This window comes from Pleurodeles waltl, chromosome 10, assembly GCF_031143425.1.
Source record: "Pleurodeles waltl isolate 20211129_DDA chromosome 10, aPleWal1.hap1.20221129, whole genome shotgun sequence".
Taxonomy (NCBI): Eukaryota; Metazoa; Chordata; class Amphibia; order Caudata; family Salamandridae; genus Pleurodeles; species Pleurodeles waltl.
The window spans coordinates 932,439,258-932,460,443 of NC_090449.1; the positions used below are offsets into that span (position 1 = coordinate 932,439,258).

At 42.5% G+C, this 21,186-nt stretch overlaps 1 protein-coding gene across 1 annotated transcript; it reads left to right on the forward strand.

The window, feature by feature from the left end:
• The first annotated feature begins 272 nt into the window (after nucleotides 1-272).
• RPA3 (replication protein A3) lies at nucleotides 273-14,112 on the forward strand. The gene is made up of 4 exons (XM_069211725.1): nucleotides 273-449; nucleotides 5,675-5,749; nucleotides 11,940-12,048; nucleotides 13,346-14,112. Exons 1-4 carry the CDS (start codon nucleotides 351-353, stop codon nucleotides 13,426-13,428), a joined length of 366 nt encoding a protein of 121 aa, XP_069067826.1. The 5' UTR covers nucleotides 273-350; the 3' UTR covers nucleotides 13,429-14,112.
• The last annotated feature ends 7,074 nt before the right edge of the window (nucleotides 14,113-21,186 follow it).

A 21,186-nucleotide genomic window follows, 5' to 3' on the forward strand; every position in this document is an offset into this window, starting at 1 on the left:
TCCTTACCCGTGACGTCCAAGTTTAGGTAAACCATACAATAGTGCGAGTACCGCCCTTAGTCGCAAGCAACGAGGCAGGCTTACCTACGCCTAACATGGCCGCCTTAAGAACGACAACATAGGTATGCGGTCTAGCGTTGACTGGAGCGTTGGATGAAGTTGTATGTTTCGAGATGAAAGTAGGACGATCTTGACGTGTCGTCCAACCACGCAGAGTTAAGTTGTCCTTCTTCTATGTCGATATCACCGCCCCCTCCAATAGGGAGGGCGCAGGGCGGACGCGGGCAGTTCCCGCCACTAAACACTGAGAGTCGAGTTCTTCTGAGTCGGAGAGTTGAGTGACACTGAAGATGGGTGACATCCACGAAGTACCGAGAACGCGCATCAACGCTAGCATGTTGGCCCAGTTTATCGGCAAGCCAGTCAGCTTTGTAGGGCGTGTGCAGAAGGTGAGCGGGTGACACAAGGTTTTTTAGGACGTACGGGATCTGTACAGTCCCCATTATCCGGATGGCGGTTTAGTCATGCATGTAGCCCGCGAGTAGCTCACGAGTGTTCTGAGCCTGGAATGTCCCGCCACACATCGTTCTATCAAGTAAAATAACGACTTCTCCACTCTCCTCTGTTTCCATTACTCCTGCGATTGATTCCCATTGCCCGCTCCTTCCACCCCTCTAAGCGGTAGTACGGATCGGTTTTCAGTACTCCCAGAACTGCATGCGATGTGAAGCCTTCGCACAGCGGCATTTCTGCCGTGCGGAGGAGACGGGGGAGATAAAGCCAATACCCTACTTTTTGTCTCGCCCCCCAACGTGCTCCCCAATTGTTGAATGTTTTAGGACGTGATACAGAAACCGCAAACTTGCGTTACACACGATCATCTGTTTGTCGAACTACCTTTCATTGCGAAGCAGTGGTGTTTTGTCTAAATAGGGCTATGTGTTTTTGTGTGCTAGGTAGATGTGTGTACATATATCTGTGTGTGTTCTCACCACACACAAAACCATGTAACTATTTTAAGCAAATGTGTATGTATAATATGTATGTAATCTCTTTGCAGGTGGCCCCCCACTTTTATCTGTCGCACGTGTCCTACCATTCCCCCTCTAACTCCACCCCCTCCACACAAAAGTATTCGGTTTAGAAATGGCACTGCTTTCGCAGCAATATGTATGGGCAGCTCCATGTCTCGTCTTCTCGAGGCCTCAACTTTCAAGGCCTGTGAAAACTTACCTGAAACTGGAAGTCAAAGCATGCCATTCTGTTGTGTATTGTTCCTGGCATACAAACTTCCTTTGCATTCATAACCTCATATGGAGTGGCATGTGGGTTTCCACTGCTACTCTTTTCAGACTTGTTCTCTGTTGTTCTATCCCAACCCTTGCTTGTCTGCTAAGTTTGAAATGATGTATACGCACTCCCTTTTCATGATTATTTAACAGTTGCGTCAATGTTTTATCCCTGGCACCAGTATATAAAATAACCCAACAACCTCTCCAAGTACTCGCAAGATCTAGCTTACTTCGCACCCTGTGTTGCAACGTAACAGAAATTACTAAACCTTAGATCTCTGCACCACATTGTACAGTGCAGCAGTACCACTTTGGCAGACAGTGTACACACTGTCATATCTCGCCATTGTGTGTCTTCCCCATGTCTGACTGTGTACCCCTAATATTTGTGGTGTGTCGTGATCCGTTAGCTTTCTCTATATTTGGAGTAGCAATTACATGTATAGGCTGAGCTTGGAAACATCTGCTTTTGGTGGGGTTTCACTACGTAGGTTCTAACTGAATAAAGGAACTGAGCGCTTATCCTGCCTCTTTGATGCACATCTGTGATGGCGATTCGAGGGTAACTCCTCACTACCCCTCACACGCTTATAACACACTTAATCCGACACACTGGGCACTTTCCACCACTTATGGAAAAAAACTGCACTAAACTATCCAGTGAACAGCTAAGCTCCCAAGTAGCCTAATTTAACACCACAATATATTTCATCACAACTACTGCTGCTGCACATAGTGGATCATTCCTGGGTTCCCCTCCAAGCCCACTTACTACCAAACAACTCGCAGTACCGAGTGAACCTCTGCATGCCAGGAGTTGGTATGCCAGAAATTCCAGAATTAAGAATCCTAATTACGTGCCACACTAAGGTCCTACATGTAACGTCGATTACCATTATATTGCTAGTAGCATAATATATAGGGTAGCTGCTTATGTTGCCCCACAGGAATCTTAAAAGTCCACTCATTCGACTATACTCCTGCAGCATATGCACATCGTGGACTTGGTATGAACAATGCTGTCCATCACAGCAGCCACAGTCTTATAGATTTCCTGCATCAAAATATCAAGCAAAGGTCTGATTCTTTGCTTACATCTTTAATAATAGGGCTAGCTCTGTGACAACTCCCGCAGTGGTCCTGATGCAAGTAGTAGTAATTTGAGAGGGTCTTCTGTGCCCCCATATTGAAGCAAATGGAAACTTTTGTTGTGATTAGAGCTCTTGAAATTAATGCCAGCTGCTAAAAGGAAACACGCATTTGCAATGCAGTAGGTCTCACATTTGCAAGAGTTTGAGCTATTGGGGTTCTGAATGCATAATTTGACTTTTCTCGCCATATACATTGGTCAACCCTGCCTCATAATTTGGTCCTGACCTTTGCGTTTGTACAACACTGGGGACTTGATTGAGCTATGGTGTCTGTACATCAAACAATTTTTTTTTTTACAATGGAAGTTTAACAAATCTTCCCTGATGTAGGGGGGCTCACTCTATTGGCGGTTAGCTCTTTTTTTCAAGTGCGTGGACATGAAACAGAATGTCACTGGGAATTTTGTATTTATGCTTTAATGTAAAGTAATTCGAGTTAAAACCATTTCTCTTCAAGGCAAAATTATTTTGTCTAATATTCGGTGCACTTCATGCTTAATCCATGAAGCATCATCAGGATTGCCTGATGTGGCGTTTTCAAAAATAAGTTTGATAATTTGTTCAAAAAACAGCAAAGTGAAGCTGCAAACAAACATGAATCGTGCTAACAATGAAAACCTCAAGTGGCTGCAGTAGAGAATAACTATCATCTGCGTGCTCCTAGGACTGAAGGTCAGGCTCTCTTGCCCAAGCTACTTGCTCTGTGGCACTGCCCTGAAATGTGCCTATGCTGACTGTGTTGCATCAATTCTCGAATGTGTGGCCAAAGAAGACTGCCATTGTGACAAGGTGTGGACCTGTCTGGTCTGTGCCACTGTCCAATCACTGAGTGGAGTCTGTGCTGTGACTCTGCCAAACAGGTACCTGTAATAGCCCGATGACCTCTGACCCTGCAGATCTGCACCATACTCGCCCAAAGACCAGAAGCGGGCCTGTCACCAAATGATCAGCAACACCAAAGTAGCTCACTAGAACAGACCCCAGGTGGTCAATTCCTCTGCTGCCACATAACTCTAGTGGCTCTGCGTTTAACTAAAGAACTTCCGGTTACCTTCCTCCTCTATCTGCACAGTTTTAATTTATGTTCAACATAAATTCTTAACAATTACAAGGTGGAAATTAAACAAAAAATGCAAGGCAACCGAACTGTTTTATCCAGGCAGTGGACAGAAACAGCAGTGCGCACCTGGCCATCCCCATACATACGGAATGGAAACCACAGTCGCCAATCAGCAGTTTATAGATTGTCACGTGTGACATGTACGCATCCAAACACAAGATAAAAGATGCCCTAAAGAGAAGTTAAACATTTTTTTTTAAACCCTACTTTGTGCAACTGGTGTCACCGTGGAAACAAAGCAAGGTTAGAAAGCGAGTGCAACCTCTTACAGTGTATAGTGTAGCAGATGCTGCATGGAATGTTTGGCTTGGCTGTGCAGACGCAGGGAAGTATTAAAAAAACAGCTAAAATGCATAGGGTGCCTACCTTCCCACTCCAGTGTGATTTACATAAATTTACCCATTTCCCATCTTCTATCACAAAAACTGGTTTCCTGCCACCATACATCATTTACGTCCTATATACTGTTTGATGTAACCCCCTCCTGACCATATTACTGTTTGAGATGCTCAATTCACATACGCACATAGTTAAACATTAACTAGCACATTTTAAGCATCTAACACCTGGTAGAGTAACCGTTTATTTTTTTCCCCATTTCCACTCGAATAAAATAACAAGTTCATGTTTTATATGGATATAGAAGCGATTGGCTTAATTGTATTTGCTTTTCAAATTTGACCTAAATTATTTTCTAGACTTGTTTCTACACAGTATCTGTAGAGATCTATTACTATATGTACCTTCACAAAAGTCAAAAGCTAGAATGCAATACACTGGTAAAATCGGATGCAATGTAGAATGTTGGAGGCACGACAAGGTGGTGAAGATAGTAATAATTTGTGCTGCACAAAAGAGGCCACATGCAGCATAGTGGTTTGAGCCTTCTAGTTGCAGTGTCTTTTCCAGGCATGACTGACCACTAGCAAGGGAGGATTTTTAAATAACACTCAAACAAGCAAATTAAATTGCTTTACGCCCACATTAAGTATACTTAAAAACTATACAAGAGGCCGTACGCTTGACCTAAAAAGACCACCACATTGGCGGCTCATTCGAAATATACCAGTTTCGTCACAATACTACATTATTAATTTAGATATTGACTGGTACAGTCCAAGAATCGGTCTGTGATTTGGTCAGTGAAGTCTGCAGGACATTGCTACATGGGGAACAAATTGGAAAAGGAAAGAGCAGCAGCCAAATATTTCACTCCTGAACAGGAGCTTAATGTTCTCAATGTGCATATGACTCCGAAGAGTAACCTCCCCTTCTATCAAAAAGAGAAACATATAGAATAGTTTTACTCCACAGTAGAATGCACTGTGTGAACACTCATTGGTATGCAGTCAGTAAGACCGTTGCACGATTTTCTGCTGGGTGCCTGTTATTGCGAAAGGATGACTAATATGCAGTGGCTGCAAAAAGAAAAACTGATGGGCGAAATGCTGAACAATGTCAAACATTCACCCCAGTACAGAGATCTGGGCCTAAATCCATTGTATTTTTTTTTTGTTGCTACCCATGCCATTTCAGTCTGGACCCAGCCATATGCAAATTAGTCTTTACCCTTCTCCCCATGGGAACAGTTTAGCCCGAACTGCCAAGCCAGGTCCTCCCTAGACTGGAAACAAGCAATCTGGGACCAGTTTCAGGGTTTCACCCTTCATCAGCCAGGCTAGCTTGACTCCAGTGGCTTGAGGAGCAAGGGACCCATGTCTATATGCAGTGGTGGCTGCCACTGAATGGGGAGGGGGTTAAAGCCTCCTTTGGTGTAACACCCTATTGTCACTTGTGTAAAACCCCACATGGTATAGTTGCACTATCGCAGCACAGGAACTTGACCATTTTGTAACCAGATCAGCCATATTGTTTGTTAGCTGTATCTTATGTTAGGAGGACATAAGGGTCTTCAGTATTTTGAACAGCCTTTTGCTCTGCTTTATCCGTTTTGGTCTTCACCTTGGTGAATTTCAGTTCTTGGGTTTGAGTTGATATTCTTGGTTAACATATATTTACGTTTGTAGGATATATAATTTTGTGTTAAAATAAATCAGTAATGTGAGATTAACTAATATTTTGTCGGTTTATTTTATCCTTTGTCCCATTAGGTTCACCCAAGTGGATCTTCATTTGTCCTTTCAGATGGACAAGGAAAAAATACAACAGTTGAGCTAGCAGAACCGGTAGGTGGTGTTATGGAATGAGTAAATACGTATGATCACCAGCAGCAATCATCTGTTACTGGGCTGTTTCTTTAAGTCACTCTTGGTCCAAATACGCTATATAGTCCGTTTTTTCCCCCTGAATTACACTGACCTTTGAATTAAACAAAAAAATGTTTACAATGGAAGTTTAACAAATCTTCCCTGATGTAGGGGGGCTCACTCTATTGGCGGTTAGCTCTTTTTTCAAGTGCGTGAACATGAAACAGAATGTCACTGGGAATTTTTTATTTATGCTTTAATGTAAAGTAATTCGAGTTAAAACCATTTCTCTTCAAGGCAAAATTATTTTGTCTAATATTCGGTGCACTTCATGCTTAATCCATGAAGCATCATCAGGATTGGCTGATGTGGCGTTTTCAAAAATAAGTTTCATAATTTTTTTAAAAAACAGCAAAGTGAAGCTGAAAACAAACATGAATTGTGCTAACAATGAAAACCTCAAGTGGCTGCAGTAGAGAATAACTATCATCTGCGTGCTCCTAGGACTGAAGGTCAGACTCTCTTGCCCAAGCTACTTGCTCTGTGGCACTGCCCTGAAATGTGCCTATGCTGACTGTGTTGCATCAATTCTCGAATGTGTGGTCAAAGAAGACTGCCACTGTGACAAGGTGTGGACCTGTCTGGTCTGTGCCACTGTCCAATCACTGAGTGGAGTCTGTGCTGTGACTCTGCCAAACAGGTACCTGTAATAGCCCGATGACCTCTGACCCTGCAGATCTGCACCATACTCGCCCAAAGACCAAAAGCGGGCCTGTCACCAAATGATCAGCAACACCAAAGTAGCTCACTAGAACAGACTCCAGGTGGTCAATTCCTCTGCTGCTACTGAGGACTGAACTCAAGTGCTGTAGTGGTCGCAGCTTGTGCGTCTCCTCCCAGAAGAGAGAAGGAAACCCAGATGCATGCTGCTGTTCTCAGCTGTGATCAACAGTTTTGAAGATCTTGAAGGGGTGTGAACATTGGGAGTGAGACTTCTAACTGCACACACAAACTTAGAGGTAGTAGTGCACCTGAAACCTATCACAACAGATCCAACTCCAAGTTGAGGGAAGACGGAGAGGAGGGAAGCATGATCTCTGGGCATGGCCTACGCCTGTATGTTTTGGACTTGCATATGCTAGTGTGTGGTACTTATTTTTCTGAGTGTATTAAGTACTTTCTCTTATAAAAGATAAGTATTGGTCTTCACAAACAACTATTGCAGTGTTGGATGGTTGTTCAGCTCAGAGCTTGAAGCACCTCCATACTACCTCCCTGAGAAGCCAGTGACTGTTTATTATTGCTGTCACTGGGAGTCAAGTCCGAAAGGTGGTTTACTCGGCCTAGTTTGAAGAGCCACAGCGGAACAGTCCCTGGAACAGGAGGCAAACTACCTCCGATCCTAGGCTGAGACTCTGAAGCTCCTGCTTGCCCCGTGGCCCCCTGAACACGGTCCCACAACTGAGTGAATTTTTTGATAGTTTGTTTTTCGTTCTAACACTTCTTTATTATAGCCTCCCTTACCCTGTCAGCTTTGCCATTTCTCATCGACCACTTTATAGGATTGTTTTTCGCATTTGTTCCACTTGTCCTTCAGAGCAGTTCGTTTTCACTTTCTTTCAACAGTTTTTATTCTCATGAACTGAGGCAAAGGCAAGTTCTTTCAGTCGATTATGTGTAAACTAGAGAAATATAATAAAGTATTTCAGTCTATTACTTCATTATCTAAATCCGAAAATCACCAACACATGTCTCTTCCATGATTTGCATTGAATAAAATGTTCAGTATGTTTCTTAGATCCTTCACAGAGCAAGAATATATCCGTATGTATATCCAAAGTATATATTTCAATCCATGTTTCTTTTTAAAGTTACTCAAAAAGTGATCCCATTTTAAATCTGGCCATCCACTCCTTTCCATGCATTGATGCTGTTGGTTTATCGTAGATATCCCAGAGAATGGCAGAAAGTATTCTTCAAAATAATTATGATGCAGTGAAAAATGTAAGAGTTCTGATGCAAACAGTGCTTTTATCCAAAATAAGACACTTGTTTTCCTCAATTCCTTGCCAGTGTTGGATGGAATTGTATGTGTGTGTGTGTGTGTGTGTGTGTGTGTGTGTGTATATATATATATATGATTTCCAATGTATGTATTGCGACTTGTCCTTCTTGACTTAACTATACAACAACTAGTATTCAGGAGAAATTGATTATGAATTGTAAATTTACATTAAAGCCTACTGAAATATTGAAAGATGAACTTTGGTTGATGGTAATGTAATTGAAAAAACAAGCCAAACAGAAACTGTTTTAGTCCTTTGTTGGTTTGACTTGGTTTTTATTGTAACTTTCATTATATGGTACTGCTCTTGATAATAGCTTTTGTCGCACCTCAAAAGTACAAGAGCGTTGAAAATCCATGAAAGAAACAAGACACTGTTCTGTTACTACTTAATTTATTAAGCAAAAAAAAAAAAACAGAATGCGAAGATGTTGTAGTAAACAGACCTGTGAGTATATGACGTCTCTGTCTCAATATGGCAGTGAGTAGTACCTATGTCTGGTGGCTCATGCTGTATGGATGTTGCTATGAGACTCCATGATCGTATTATGTAGGCAGTGCCTGTGTATCCTTAATTTTAAAGTGGCAGAAAAACAGTTCATGGTCTTCTATCACTTTTGAGGGGGAAAACTAAGTGTTTTAGTCCTAGCATGTTGGCAGTCACTCGCATGCGTACAATATCTCATAATAGATTTGATTTTTAAATTTATAAAGCGTGCACGTCCCCAAAATTATGTTTTGACACTAGTAGGAGAAAGGTACACTGCTCACGTAGGACACAAATGTGTTTTAGTTAATTGTGAAAATTCATAAGATTGGTTTCTGCTCAGATGACTGATGGGAAGATTGTTCCATGTCTGAACAGTCATCGCAGAGAAGATTCGCCTCCTGTGTGCAACTTACTAAATTTAGGAACATTCAATAGATGTAGCATACTACAGTGTGAAGGTCTGTCAGGCAAGTAAGTGGAGATGAGGTGTTTGAGATGGCTATTAGGTTAAGGGCAATGCTTGGCTTTGACAGAATCATAGAGGCTTGAAAATACAATATTTCATTGGAGGGATACACTTGGGAGTGGAAAGGTCGGAGGAAATACTGATGTTCCTATTAAGATCTAATATAAGTTTGGCAGCTGCACCCTGAATCAATTTCAAACTATGAAAGAAAAGAGCTGTATATTTGTTAGTGGAAGTGCTCTCAAACATACTTCTCTACTCGGCTATTTGCACATTTAGACAATGGTTCACCTTCATGAAATGAAATCAGTAGACAAGTCCTACTGCCCTTTCAACAGACAAACACTCAGTTCAAAACTCCAACTAGCATGACATAGACCATTCGTTAAGTAGAAGATTGAAGTGAGCTACAAAGAGTTACGCAGATCAGACTGTGCACCATTAAATGGAGTATGTGTTATGCAGATTTGTAGAGCACACTATCACCTGGGAGGGTATCCTGGTGTTGCCATATACCTGCTAAATGGCTTCAGTATGGAAGTAGAAATGGTCCCTGTATCCAGTGCTTAATTTGTAAAAGCATAATTGCTGGAGCCTAATGTCTCATTGAGTAATGAGTGGCTGGCACAATTGGATGTTGGGGCGCTGAATCCCAACGATGCAAAGCCTTGATTACACCTCATGCCTATTTAGTCCACCTCCAGGTGGGAGGGAAACTGTCTGCAGTTGAGGTAGTATTTGTGTCCATGTGTTAATGCTGTTCAAACTTTTATTTATGGTTCACTAATGCAAAGGCTTTACTATTAGGGTGAGCCCTCTAAATAAACTTTCTAAGGTCTGCTGCACTGCACTACTGACAGTGGTTCCAGTAAAGAAAAAAAAAAGTGTGTACACACGTTTGAAAAGTTTACCAATATGAGGCCACATATAATGCTCCCAGAATGCTCTGACGGAGGAGTGTGGAAATTAATAAAATATCTACTTGTCCATGGGACAGGTTGCTTCTTAAATCTACTTGTCCCTTTGGTGCCATGAAGTCCAGCGACAAACTCTGGCCTCAATTTCATTATGTAAGAGCTCTGATAATGCCCGGGATAATACAACTGTAGGCCTTGAATACTAGCAATTTCAAGCCCTGCTACAGCAATTTCCTTATTTTGTCACCTTTACGCAGATCTACATAATTGAGCAATCAATAGTTCCAGGGTTGGAATGCCTTTGAGTCTCTGCAAGTTAATTTCCAATTTTTTTTTGTCTGTTTTCCAAAGGAGTCAGGAATATTATTAATAGTTTTATAGGTGAGTCAACTTTCTCGTCTTGCTCTCCCATGAGCAGTCTACCCTCTAGAGGTGCATGTTCAGATATATTTGGAACTTCCAGGCCCCTGCATTCCGTGCATGTCTGAGCTGCACATATTTAAACGTGTATGGTGTATTTGGTAGTCCTTTTGTAGGGAATCGAAGGGGATCAGGCCCCCTCCTCCAAGAGGTCACCAAGTTTTGATATTCATATTAAGTCCCAGGTCTTCAATGCCTTCAGCTTCCCAAGTTCCTTTAAACGTGTTCCCATGCAGTGTGGGGTCTCCTGGGTTATCGTATTTGCCCATCCTATGCATCTGTTAGCCTTAGCCCACGCCTCTATTGATACCTGAGTCGCCAGCAATAACTTTCTTGCTCCCTTTCCCCTGTAGAGGTAGTGCAGATAGGGTCAGGTTGTAAACTGTGTTCTTTCTAGCACAAATGGGGGATGGTCTCCTGATGCATAACCCCAATCACTGATCAAAACCAGTTGTGCTGCCCAATAGTAAGCTCTTATATCAGGGAGGGCAATCCAACCATTATATTGTTTTTTTTTCCGTCTGCAATGCTATTTTCGGATGCCCATTATTCCACAGTAACTTCCTAACTTCTATATCAACTTTGATGAAGATCTCTTCTGGGAATTTGTAGAATGTGTTCTGTAACACACATAGTAATTAAGGCAAAGTGTTCATTTTACATACAGCAGCCTTGTCCATTGTTGTCAGCGGTAGTGATTTCCAGTGGTTTGCGTCCTCCTGGAACAGCGCAAGTACTCTCTTGACATTCTGCTCTATACAGAATTCTCGATCTGAAGTAGCATAGATTTCCAAATATCGAAAGACCTCTGTATCTAGTCTCAGCTGAATACATCTTTCCTCCCAAGACCGCCAACTACCCGTGGGGCATAGGACCGATTTACGCCAGTTAATATTATAACTAGAATTAGTGTCATAATCTTTAAAGACCTGGGAAACCCAGAGTAGGGTTTCCTCAGGTCTGGTGATGTACAGGGGAATGTCATCAGTATATAGTGAAAACCTTTGGCTCCTAGAGACATTTTCAGCAGTGCGAAAGCCCACAATATCAGGTTGATTGTGGACCAGCAGGCCAGTGGTTCCAGGCTTTGGGGCAAGCAGAAGGGGTGACAGAAGGCATCCCTGTCGGGTCCCTCTTTCATTAGGAAACTCGTGAGGAGAGACCCTGTTGCCTCGCATCAATGTAGTAGGGGCTTGATATAGGAGGCCCATCCAAGTCTGGAATCTAGGGCCAACCCCAAATCTTGTCAAGGCTTGCATCCAATACGGCCCGTACACTGCGTCCGAGGCTATTCAGCATCTAAAAAACTGAATACATGTGGGGTGGACCTCAACAAGCCAATTGTGGAGCCTGCAGAGACTATATCTAGTGGATCTTCTAGGCATAAAGCCCGATTGGTAGGCATGAATCTGGGGTCTAGGACGCGACGAGTCTTGTGGCCAGGCTCTTGGTTTTGACGATGAGAAATGAAATGAGCAGGTGGGAACCACACCTTGTTGCAGGTTTCCCCCTGTTTATGAATTACCATATTGTGGCCCTTCATAGATACAGCAGTAGTATTCCCTCATCCCTGGCCTTTAAGTACATATTTAGGAGGTGGGGACCAAGGGTTCTAGTGTCTTTTTTTTTTTCTTCTCCCTGAAGTGTTCCCGTGGGATAGTTTCATTATAGCTGCCCTGAATTTCAGTAAGTGTAATCTCTTCAAGGACCAATTGGTCCTCTGTTGGGAGGGTCCGTACCTACACTGTGTCAAGGTAGGATGCAATGTAGATCCATATGTACTTCTAATACAGTTTCTTAATGTTTTACAGTTAGATGAAGAGCTCTCTGGTGTCGTTGAAGTAGTAGGAAGAGTTACACCCAAAGCAACCATCATGGGCATGTCTTATATCCCATTCCGGGAAGAAGCGGCAGCTTTTGGTAAGTGCAAACTTGTTTTGAGAATATTCAGCGAATTTGGGCATTGACAGGGCTGCGAAGTGCCAGAATTTTGACACTTATTTATTTTACTATGGTTGAGCTTGGTTATTGCCATCTTTGAATTGGCCTCCTTTCTGGTTTAAGCTATCCTCCTTTTTATTAAAACTCCTTGTAAGGACCAGTTATCTAGTTCTCTAGTTTCATTTTTTTTACTAACGATTTTTCACCAAAGTTATCTTCCAGAACATAAATGGTGCAATTTTTATTGTTTGTAGAAATAACGCTGCAAAATACCGTACCTTTTGTGCAGTTCATGAGTACTTCTCATTCCGCAGATTTTAATTTTCGAATGAGTTGTGAGATAGAGAGATAGAGAGATATTTAAGTGTTTTACCCTTTCCTGTGATTGTAGGAGCAGGGTACCAGTGCACTGCAGAGGAAAGAAATGTAGGTTCTACTTTTATGTTTGGCTTCAAAATCCGTCTTGTGATCTTAACTTCCTGTATTGAGACCTAGATCTGCAGATGCCATATGCAAACGTTTGATCACCTACTGCATGCTGCTCCCACAGGAGTGGCAAATAATGTGAGCAGCACCCTCACCTCTGAACATTTTTTGAGTTGTATTAAAAATTATAGATTAATGCAAATTGATCAGTGGGTGTTCTATATTACCTGATGATCCTCTTTTACAGCAAAATATATCGGTGTGTGCCAAGCGCAGGCTTGATGTCACTCTTTTTAAATGGTAATCTTTTGCAAAAGGTCATCATTTGGAAATGCAAGACTGCTCCAGCCCAGGTGGACCATCCACATCAGGTCTGAATTAAGTAAACTTGCCCAAACCTATCTTGATGGGACAGAAGCGTCCCAATGGAGGCAAGGATGGAGTTTCCTGCTTCTGCATTGCATGCTTAACGTAATCCAAAGCATTGTGTATGTTTGAACTGGGGTTGAGCTGTGTGGGAAGTGTTGACTATCTGACAGACGTGCAATGCTCCATGTGAGAAACTGCATCATCAACCAGAATTTAACATCAGAAAGCACCACCTCTTGCTTGCAGAGTTAGTCTTTTAACCATGACACGGTTTCTCTTCATAGACTGCACAGTTTTAGAGATCCAATAGAAGGTTGTCTTTTTGTTTGTGATTTCTAATTACCCTTTAGCATATAAACTACTTAAAATACATTAGCAAATGACTTTTGTTTTTTCTTGAGCTTTCTGTTTTGTTTGACCACAACTTTTTATTATCAAAAGATTTGCTGTGACTTATATATCCTTTATTTTTTTTTTCCAGATCTTGCACTTTATGACGAAGCACTAAAAATTATCCACGAGTTTCCTCAGTACTTTCCATTTGGGGTCGTGCGGAGTGAATGATTTTTTTTTTTGTTTTTTGTTTTTTTTTGTTTTGGTTAAAGCAATCTTCCTAAAAATGTCTTAAACTGTAGAGGCTGTTGATGTTTGGGATTGAATCTGTCATTCTTGTTGTTCTCAGAAGATCCTGATTATTTGCTTTTTTCACAGTCTTTGCATGCCATTGCAAAGTGGCAGACATTTTAGTTTTACTTAGTTGGTTGCATTCATGCAAGCCTTGTGTACTGTTGCCTATTTCCATTACGCTCACCACTTCGGCGAACTATTTTGTAGGAACTGTACATAAATCACTTTTTTGCTCCAGCTACTACCTACCTGTGTTTCCTTAGAAGTGTAGACCTTTGTGTTAAAGTACTTTACATTGTTCAGTGCATACTTGCAGGAGAGGCACTGTTGTGATGTCATTTTTGCAGATAACACCATCTAACATTGTTACTCTTATTTCATGCACTCAAGGAACTTTGTTTTATCGAGAACTTTAACAGCTAGGTTACTGGAAGTGCAAGCCGAATGAGGGCTGCCTTCTCAGTCCTTGTGTTTGTCCAGTCCATGCACATTTTTAGTCATCTGTTTTCATTTTGCGTTTCAGCTACACCTTATTCAGTAGATTGTTTCTTTTGTTCATATAAAGAAATGTGGCTCAACACTCAGTGTTTTTTTTTTTTTTAAATAAATATTTTTATTAAAGTGGAGTCCTTTTTTATTACTGTGCACAAACCTATGGTTGATGGAATCTTTTAGTTACATGAAGAGTTGTTAATAATTTGCATTTAGCCTTCACTTGCACTTCAGTACCTGGCATTATTCAAGGACCAATTCCGCTTCAACATGACCTCTGGAACGTAATTGAGTGTTCAGTCACAATTTGTTTTCCTCATTTGGTAGTCTTGTGTTTATGAATCCGTTTCTTTTCTGTCCTGTACATTTTCAAGTTTAATTTCCTTTTGGGAAACGGTTGCAGCAATAATTATGTCTGCTTTATCACTAATTGTCTGAGTATACAGTGTTTTTTTTTTTTTTATTCGATGGCATGTGTAGCTGCAGATACACATGCTTTGCACATCCCGCCATCTAGTGTTGGGCTCGGAGTGTTACAAGTTGTTTTTCTTCGAAGAAGTATTTTCGAGTCACGAGATCGAGGGACTCCTCATCTTTCGGCTCCATTGCGCATGGGCGTCGACTCCATCTTAGATTGTTTTCTTTCCGCCATCGGGTTCGGACGTGTTCCTTTTCGCTCCGCGTTTCGGTTCGGAAAGATAGTTAGAATCTCGGAAAATTCTACGGTATTGTTTGCGTTCGGTATCGGGTTAGTTACAACAGATCGACACCGAATTTTGATTTCGATCCCCCGTCGGGGCCTGGTCGGCCCAACCACGTGTCTCTTCAAGGCTAATGGAACGGACCCCATTCTGCTTCTGCCCCAAATGTCACAACAAGTATCCTTATACAGATCAGCATCTGGTCTGTAACTTGTGTTTGTCTCCAGAACACAAAGAAGATACTTGTGAAGCCTGTCAAGCGTTTCGGTCGAGGAAGATATTAAGGGACCGAAGAGCGAGAAGACTACAGATGGTGCCGACAGGACAAAAACACTTGGAGGAGGAAGAAGAAACCTTCTCCATCGAGGATTCGGACTCGGACAATCCCGAACAGACGCCAAAAACCGTGAGTAAGACGTCGACACACAAAACTCACGGAAAGACCACTAAAGCCCAGGGGACGCCACCACCAGCAGGCCATGGCTTAACCCGAAAAATAGGTGACCGATCATCGGCACAGAAAAAGGGCACGCATGTGTCGAAGACTTCCGACTCCGGTCGAGGTACCGGCACAGAGCAGATTCTTCCCCGAGACAGCGGGTCAGAGCAAGTTCGGCACCGAAACAAGTCGGCACCGAGAGACTGGAACGCCGAAAATTAAAGTGTCATCGGAGCCGAAAAAGACTGCCGAAAAAGTTTCCATTACGAAACATCCGGCCTCGGAACCGAAAACAAGTTCCTACACAGAGGAACAGGGACTGTCCTCACAAATGCAAGGACATAGGTTCTGACAAGAACTAGAGTCAATGGAGCCAGACTACACTCAGAGAAGGCTCCACATCCAAAAGGACACAGGGAAGATAAGTACTCTTTCCCCCAATTAGGATGAAAAGAAGACTTGCCTTTCAAGAAAAAGACAAGCAGCCACAGGCAAAGGTGGCAAGACAAGTAACCCTGCCACCATCTCCACCACGCTCAACGCACACATCACCAGTAGCCACTCCACCACTGATGCAGTCCCCAACTCATACTGGAATGAGTCAGGATGATCCCGACACATGGGATCTTTATGATGCGCCAGTATCAGATAACAGCCCAGACTGTTATCCAGCGAGCCCGTCGCCACCTGAGGACAGTACAGCCTACACACAGGTGGTGTCAAGAGCAGCGGCGTTTCATAATGTCACCCTGCATGCAGAGCCTATTGAGGATGACTTTTTATTTAACACACTATCCTCCACACATAGCCAATACCAAAGTCTCCCTATGCTACCTGGAATGCTAAAACACTCCAAACTGGTGTTTCAGGAGCCTGTGAAGGGCAGAGCCATAACTCCAAGGGTGGAGAAGAAATACAAGCCACCGCCAACAGACCCTGTATACATCACGCAGCAATTAACACCAGACTCTGTGGTAGTAGGGGCAGCTCGCAAGAGAGCAAACTCACACACCTTGGGAGACGCACCACCTCCAGACAAGGAGAGTCGCAAGTTTGACGCTGCGGGGAAAAGGGTTGCAGCACAAGCGGCCAACCAATGGCGCATTGCCAACTCACAGGCATTGCTGGCGAGATATGATGGGGCTCATTGGGATGAAATGCAACATTTCATTGAACACTTGCCCAAAGAGTTCCAAAAAAGGGCACACCAGGTGGTGGAGGAAGGACCGAGTATCTCGAACAATCAGATACGCTCGGCAATGGATGTAGCAGATACAGCTGCTAGGACAGTAAATACAGCAGTGACCATAAGGAGACACGCATGGCTCCGTACATCAGGATTCATGCCGGAAATACAACAAGCTGTGCTGAATATGCCATTTAACGGACAGCAGTTGTTTGGGCCAGAGGTGGACACTGCTATCGAAAAACTTAAAAAGGACACTGATACGGCCAAAGCCATGGGCGCACTCTACTCCCCACAGAGCAGAGGCACATTTCGTAAAACACAGTTTCGAGGGGGGTTTCGAGGACAAAGCACAGAACTCACAAACCAGGCCAACTTATCAGAGTCAATATCAGCGGGGAAGTTTTCGGGGACAATATAGAAGGGGCCAATTCCAAAAGAGTAGAGGGAAGTTCCAAAGTCCCAAAACTCCTCAAAACAAGCAGTGACTTCAACGTCACAAATCCCCAACACATAACACCTGTGGGGGGGAGACTAACCAAGTTCTACAAACATTGGGAGGAAATAACAGACACTTGGGTCCTAGCAATTATCCTGCATGGTTATTGCATAGGATTTCTCAAATGTCCCACCGAAAACACACAATATGTCAAAACAACACATGGATCTTCTAGAACTAGAGGTCCAAGCGTTGTTACAAAAAAAATGCAATAGAACTGGTACCAATTCATCAGAGAGGAACAGGAGTTTACTCGCTGTACTTTCTCATACCCAAAAAGGACAAAAATAAGACCTATATTAGATCTCAGAACATTAAATACCTACATCAAATCATATATATATATATATATATATATATTATTTTAGAATACAAAATGTTAAACTGTAGAATAGCAGTATTCTCCTCAGATCTACTTGATTTGACCACCTAAAGGATTTTTGTTGTCCTTATAGTGTGTGTGTGTATATGTATGCGTGATATATACGCACACATACATATCCAGATGCAGTTGCCACTGATTTGTTATAGTTAGGGCCACGTTTCCATAGGAAATTCGTTTTATGGTTTGCTATCAAATTTGGCACTTTTTGAGTAATCTTGACAAAACTTTCCCAAAAAAACATGTTATACACCTTCTGTATTTACTAGAACATTTTGGGGTGAAATGTGAGGCTTAGAGGAAAGAAGTGTTTGGCGAGGGGAGGTGTATTTCACAAAGTTTTTTTTTTTTTTTCCCATCTTTTCTCCCCATTCAATTTCCCATAGGAACTCTAGACGCATCTACAGACAAAATGAACAGAATTAGTCAATTTAGTAGAAAGCTAAATTTTACCCAGAAAGAGTGTTGTTGGTGTAAATCTGTTCAGTAGTTTTTGAAAATTTGATTGAAAATGTATGTTTATTTCATGATGAGAAGGATCTCCATACCCAACAAATTAAAAGATTAGATGTGATTTGCTGCTATCCACATCAAAAACGATTTGGCAACTATTTTAGGGCCCAAGAACTGTCACCAGCCCTGAAAAGAGTTCTTTTTACTTATAATGCGCAGGATAGGGATACCCTAACCCCACTGGCCTGTGCATGCAGAGAACGTGAGTTATAGTTACTTTAGTTAACTGTAACTGGTGAATTTCAGGTTTTTAATTTTAATGTTATATTTTACCTTGACATTTTCACCTACCTAATTACATTTCAACCTTTTTTTTTTTGTGAAATTATATACGTTTTTCTCACAAAGTGTCAACTCGCAGAGGAGCATCCATACAGCTACAGGTGCTCTGAATACATGGGTGTGCCAACCTGCTTTGCGAACTATAAAGAATACTATATGCTCTCGGCTCCAAGGCAGACTTTGTAGAACCTGTGGCGATTCAAGTTCGTACCCCACCACTGGTGTATGTGGGGGAGGAGAGTAGGCGTCTGAAGTTTCCAAATGTGCTGTTGCTAGTTTAGGAGCCAATAATAGGGGAGTGGTTAGTGTTTTATTTGGGGTAGTGAGTGGATAGATAGTCTTTGCCCTGGGACTCCAAATATCAGGACTGTATGGAGAAGTGGTAACACTATCCCTGTGATAACTGATGTGGGGCAGAATATTTACCAGTAAGATTGTATATTTTTGCACGTTCATCACCTGTGGGCTAAGGTGCCAGTTTTGCTACAATCCTTTTGGCATATGTCTGGGGGCCCCAAACATTGTTTTGAATCTTGTCTGGCAAAGTTCCACCAGTTCATTATTTTATGTGCATTTTGTTTTTTTACTATACACATATAGAGGACTTGGATATGTCATAGACTCCTTTTATGGTAACAAGACTCCTGGAATTTGGGCAGCAGCACCATTGAGCATGAGGGGTGGAGTCTGATCCCACACCATGTGACTGCTGTCAGCCTAACCCTTTCTGGGTAGCTAGCAGCACCTCACAAGTAGAAGTGATTTGTGGCAGCCTGTTGCATGACACTGACTCCTCAGGGAAGTTATGGTGAAACCGATCTTACCCCTTTTTCTGAGCTATACAAGTCTCATGAATGCAAGTACAATATAGAAGCAGGATTTTGCTTCGATAATTTTTTTTTTTTTTTTTTGAAGCAACTGCTTTATATGTAGAAAGATTTGAATTGCGATCATGAGGATATTGAAACAAAGGTTTATTACAACAGTGACCAAGAACGTGAAACACAAGAAGTCCCACCATATTGTCATAATAGTGTGCCTAACATTCCTATTTACACTACTAGGTTTCTACATGAGGGCAAGTAGCAGTGGTAGCCCTAATCTTCTTATGTCTTTGGAGAGCAGTCCATTTTATATAAAATTTCAAGTTGCTTCAGTCAGCTTCTAAATTTAGTTTTGGAAAGACAGATAAAAGTTTAACTATGTGCTAGAAGCTCACTCCCAATTACTACTTTTTACGCATCTAAAATTGTACTCTGCTTGCCCCTCCCCGTCCCTTGGCTTCAGCCTGTCTCGCCCCATAGGTTGAGCTGAATGAGGTCTTGTGGGTGTCGGCCAGCTGCCCCTGGGGGAGAGCTCCTGGTCTAGACAGGATCCCTTTTGATCTCTTAAAGTCCAACATCACACTGGGTGCCACTCTTGACCAATGTTCTTAATGTTGTCTTAAATGTATGCCCCACCTCAAATACATGGTCAAATGGTGGTGTTGTACCTATTTTTAAGAATGGCTCCAGAGGAGATCCCCAATGTTATCGTCCCACTTTTTCAATTAATTTAACAGCTAAAATTATGGGGTATATTTTGCTGGTATGTCTGCAGTCTTGGGCCAGTGATCACAATGCTCTTTTGGAACACTGGTTCCGCTTTTGACCTGGTTTAGGTACAGTTTGAACAGTCTCTTAATCTGTACTTTTTAATTAGAAAATATACTGTGGCCAAAAAGGGCAAGTTTTATTTAGCATCTATGGATTTGAGGTCTGCCTTTGACTCAGTCAACAGGTCCAAGTTGTGGAGTATCTTGTCTGACATGGGGGTTGACCAGTAAGTTATTTATTTCCTTAGGGATCTCTAAAAAGAAGTTACTGCTAGTGTGAGGTACGGTCCAAGGGGGAAGATAACAGCTGCTTTTAACCTTGCCAGGGGGTGCGCCAGCGCTTTGTACTGGCCCAGCTTTTTTTTTTTTCTTCTTTTTCTTGTACATCAATGGTTTGGAGGCAGACGTGTTAGAGCTCAGGACGGATTGCCCCTTGTTGGGTCGCAGTGTCCCAACTTTAATCTATGCTGATGATACCGTGCTCATATCCAGGACTACCATCGTGCTTCAGCAAGTTCATGGAGGGTCTGATCTGAAGGTGCATCAGGCCAAGACGTCATGATTTTTGGTGCCAGCAAAAATTTAAATGCTGTCTTCAGTCAATAGCAGTAAAGTTAGCTCTGTCCCCACATTCTCCTATTTAAAAATCCCATTTGACAAGTGTCTTATGTGGAGTCCCTTAAAGGTCTGTAGAGCGGCTGCCTCCTCTAAGGGGCACGGAGGATGTGTTTAGTTTTGCTAACCGCGTAGGCTGTAAGCCGTCAGGAAACTTACTATTTATATAGCCAAGTGCTGTGCTATTACCTCCTACGAGGCTGGGGTGTGGGGTATCAAGGTTGACTGGAAAGAATTGAGAATAGTTTCATCAAAAGGGTACTTGCTTTCCCCAAAAATGTACAAGCGCCTTTATTTGCCACCCTGAGGTGGGGTTAGTGTTTATCAGTGACTTCATCAAAATGCACCCCCCCCCCCCCCCCTTGTGGCTAAGGATCTGGACAAGGAGTCAGACCTCTTTCAGTCGGGCCGTGCTTACTTATTGTTTGAAGTTCGATCGATCCCTAGAAATCCCCTGGATTAAGGTACAGTTACCTTAATCCTTAATACCAGCCTGTGTTGTGGGGATGATTGTTTTTGTGCAGGAAGGGACACCTTTCTGCACAAAAACAATCAGAGGTGTTTTACTCTGTCTAATTGTGCTGCAGAATGCAGCACACCTAGAGAAAGAGGAAACAACGAGGAGAAATAAAGATGTTTCTCCCCGTTGCGTCACTCTTACGCCCCCATCCCCCTCCCCCTCCCCCTCCCCCTCCCTGATGTGGTGTAGGAATCTGGTGCATTCCCAGACTTGTAAATCTGGGAACGCGTCAGATTCCCTTGGGTTCCATGGGTGTCGTGTGGGAATGCCCCTTTCACGCAGTGTTATGCATGAAAGAGGTCCATATTTACAAGCCATGAAAAGCCATGCAAGGTAGCTTTGTGTGGTCTTGTAAATATGGACTGGCACACTGTGCCACCGGAGCGTAAAATAAAGACGCTCCGGTGGCGCAGTATTCCTCGTAAATGAGGCCCTCAATTTTCCAAGAGTGCTTTTTATGGTTAGACTAGCT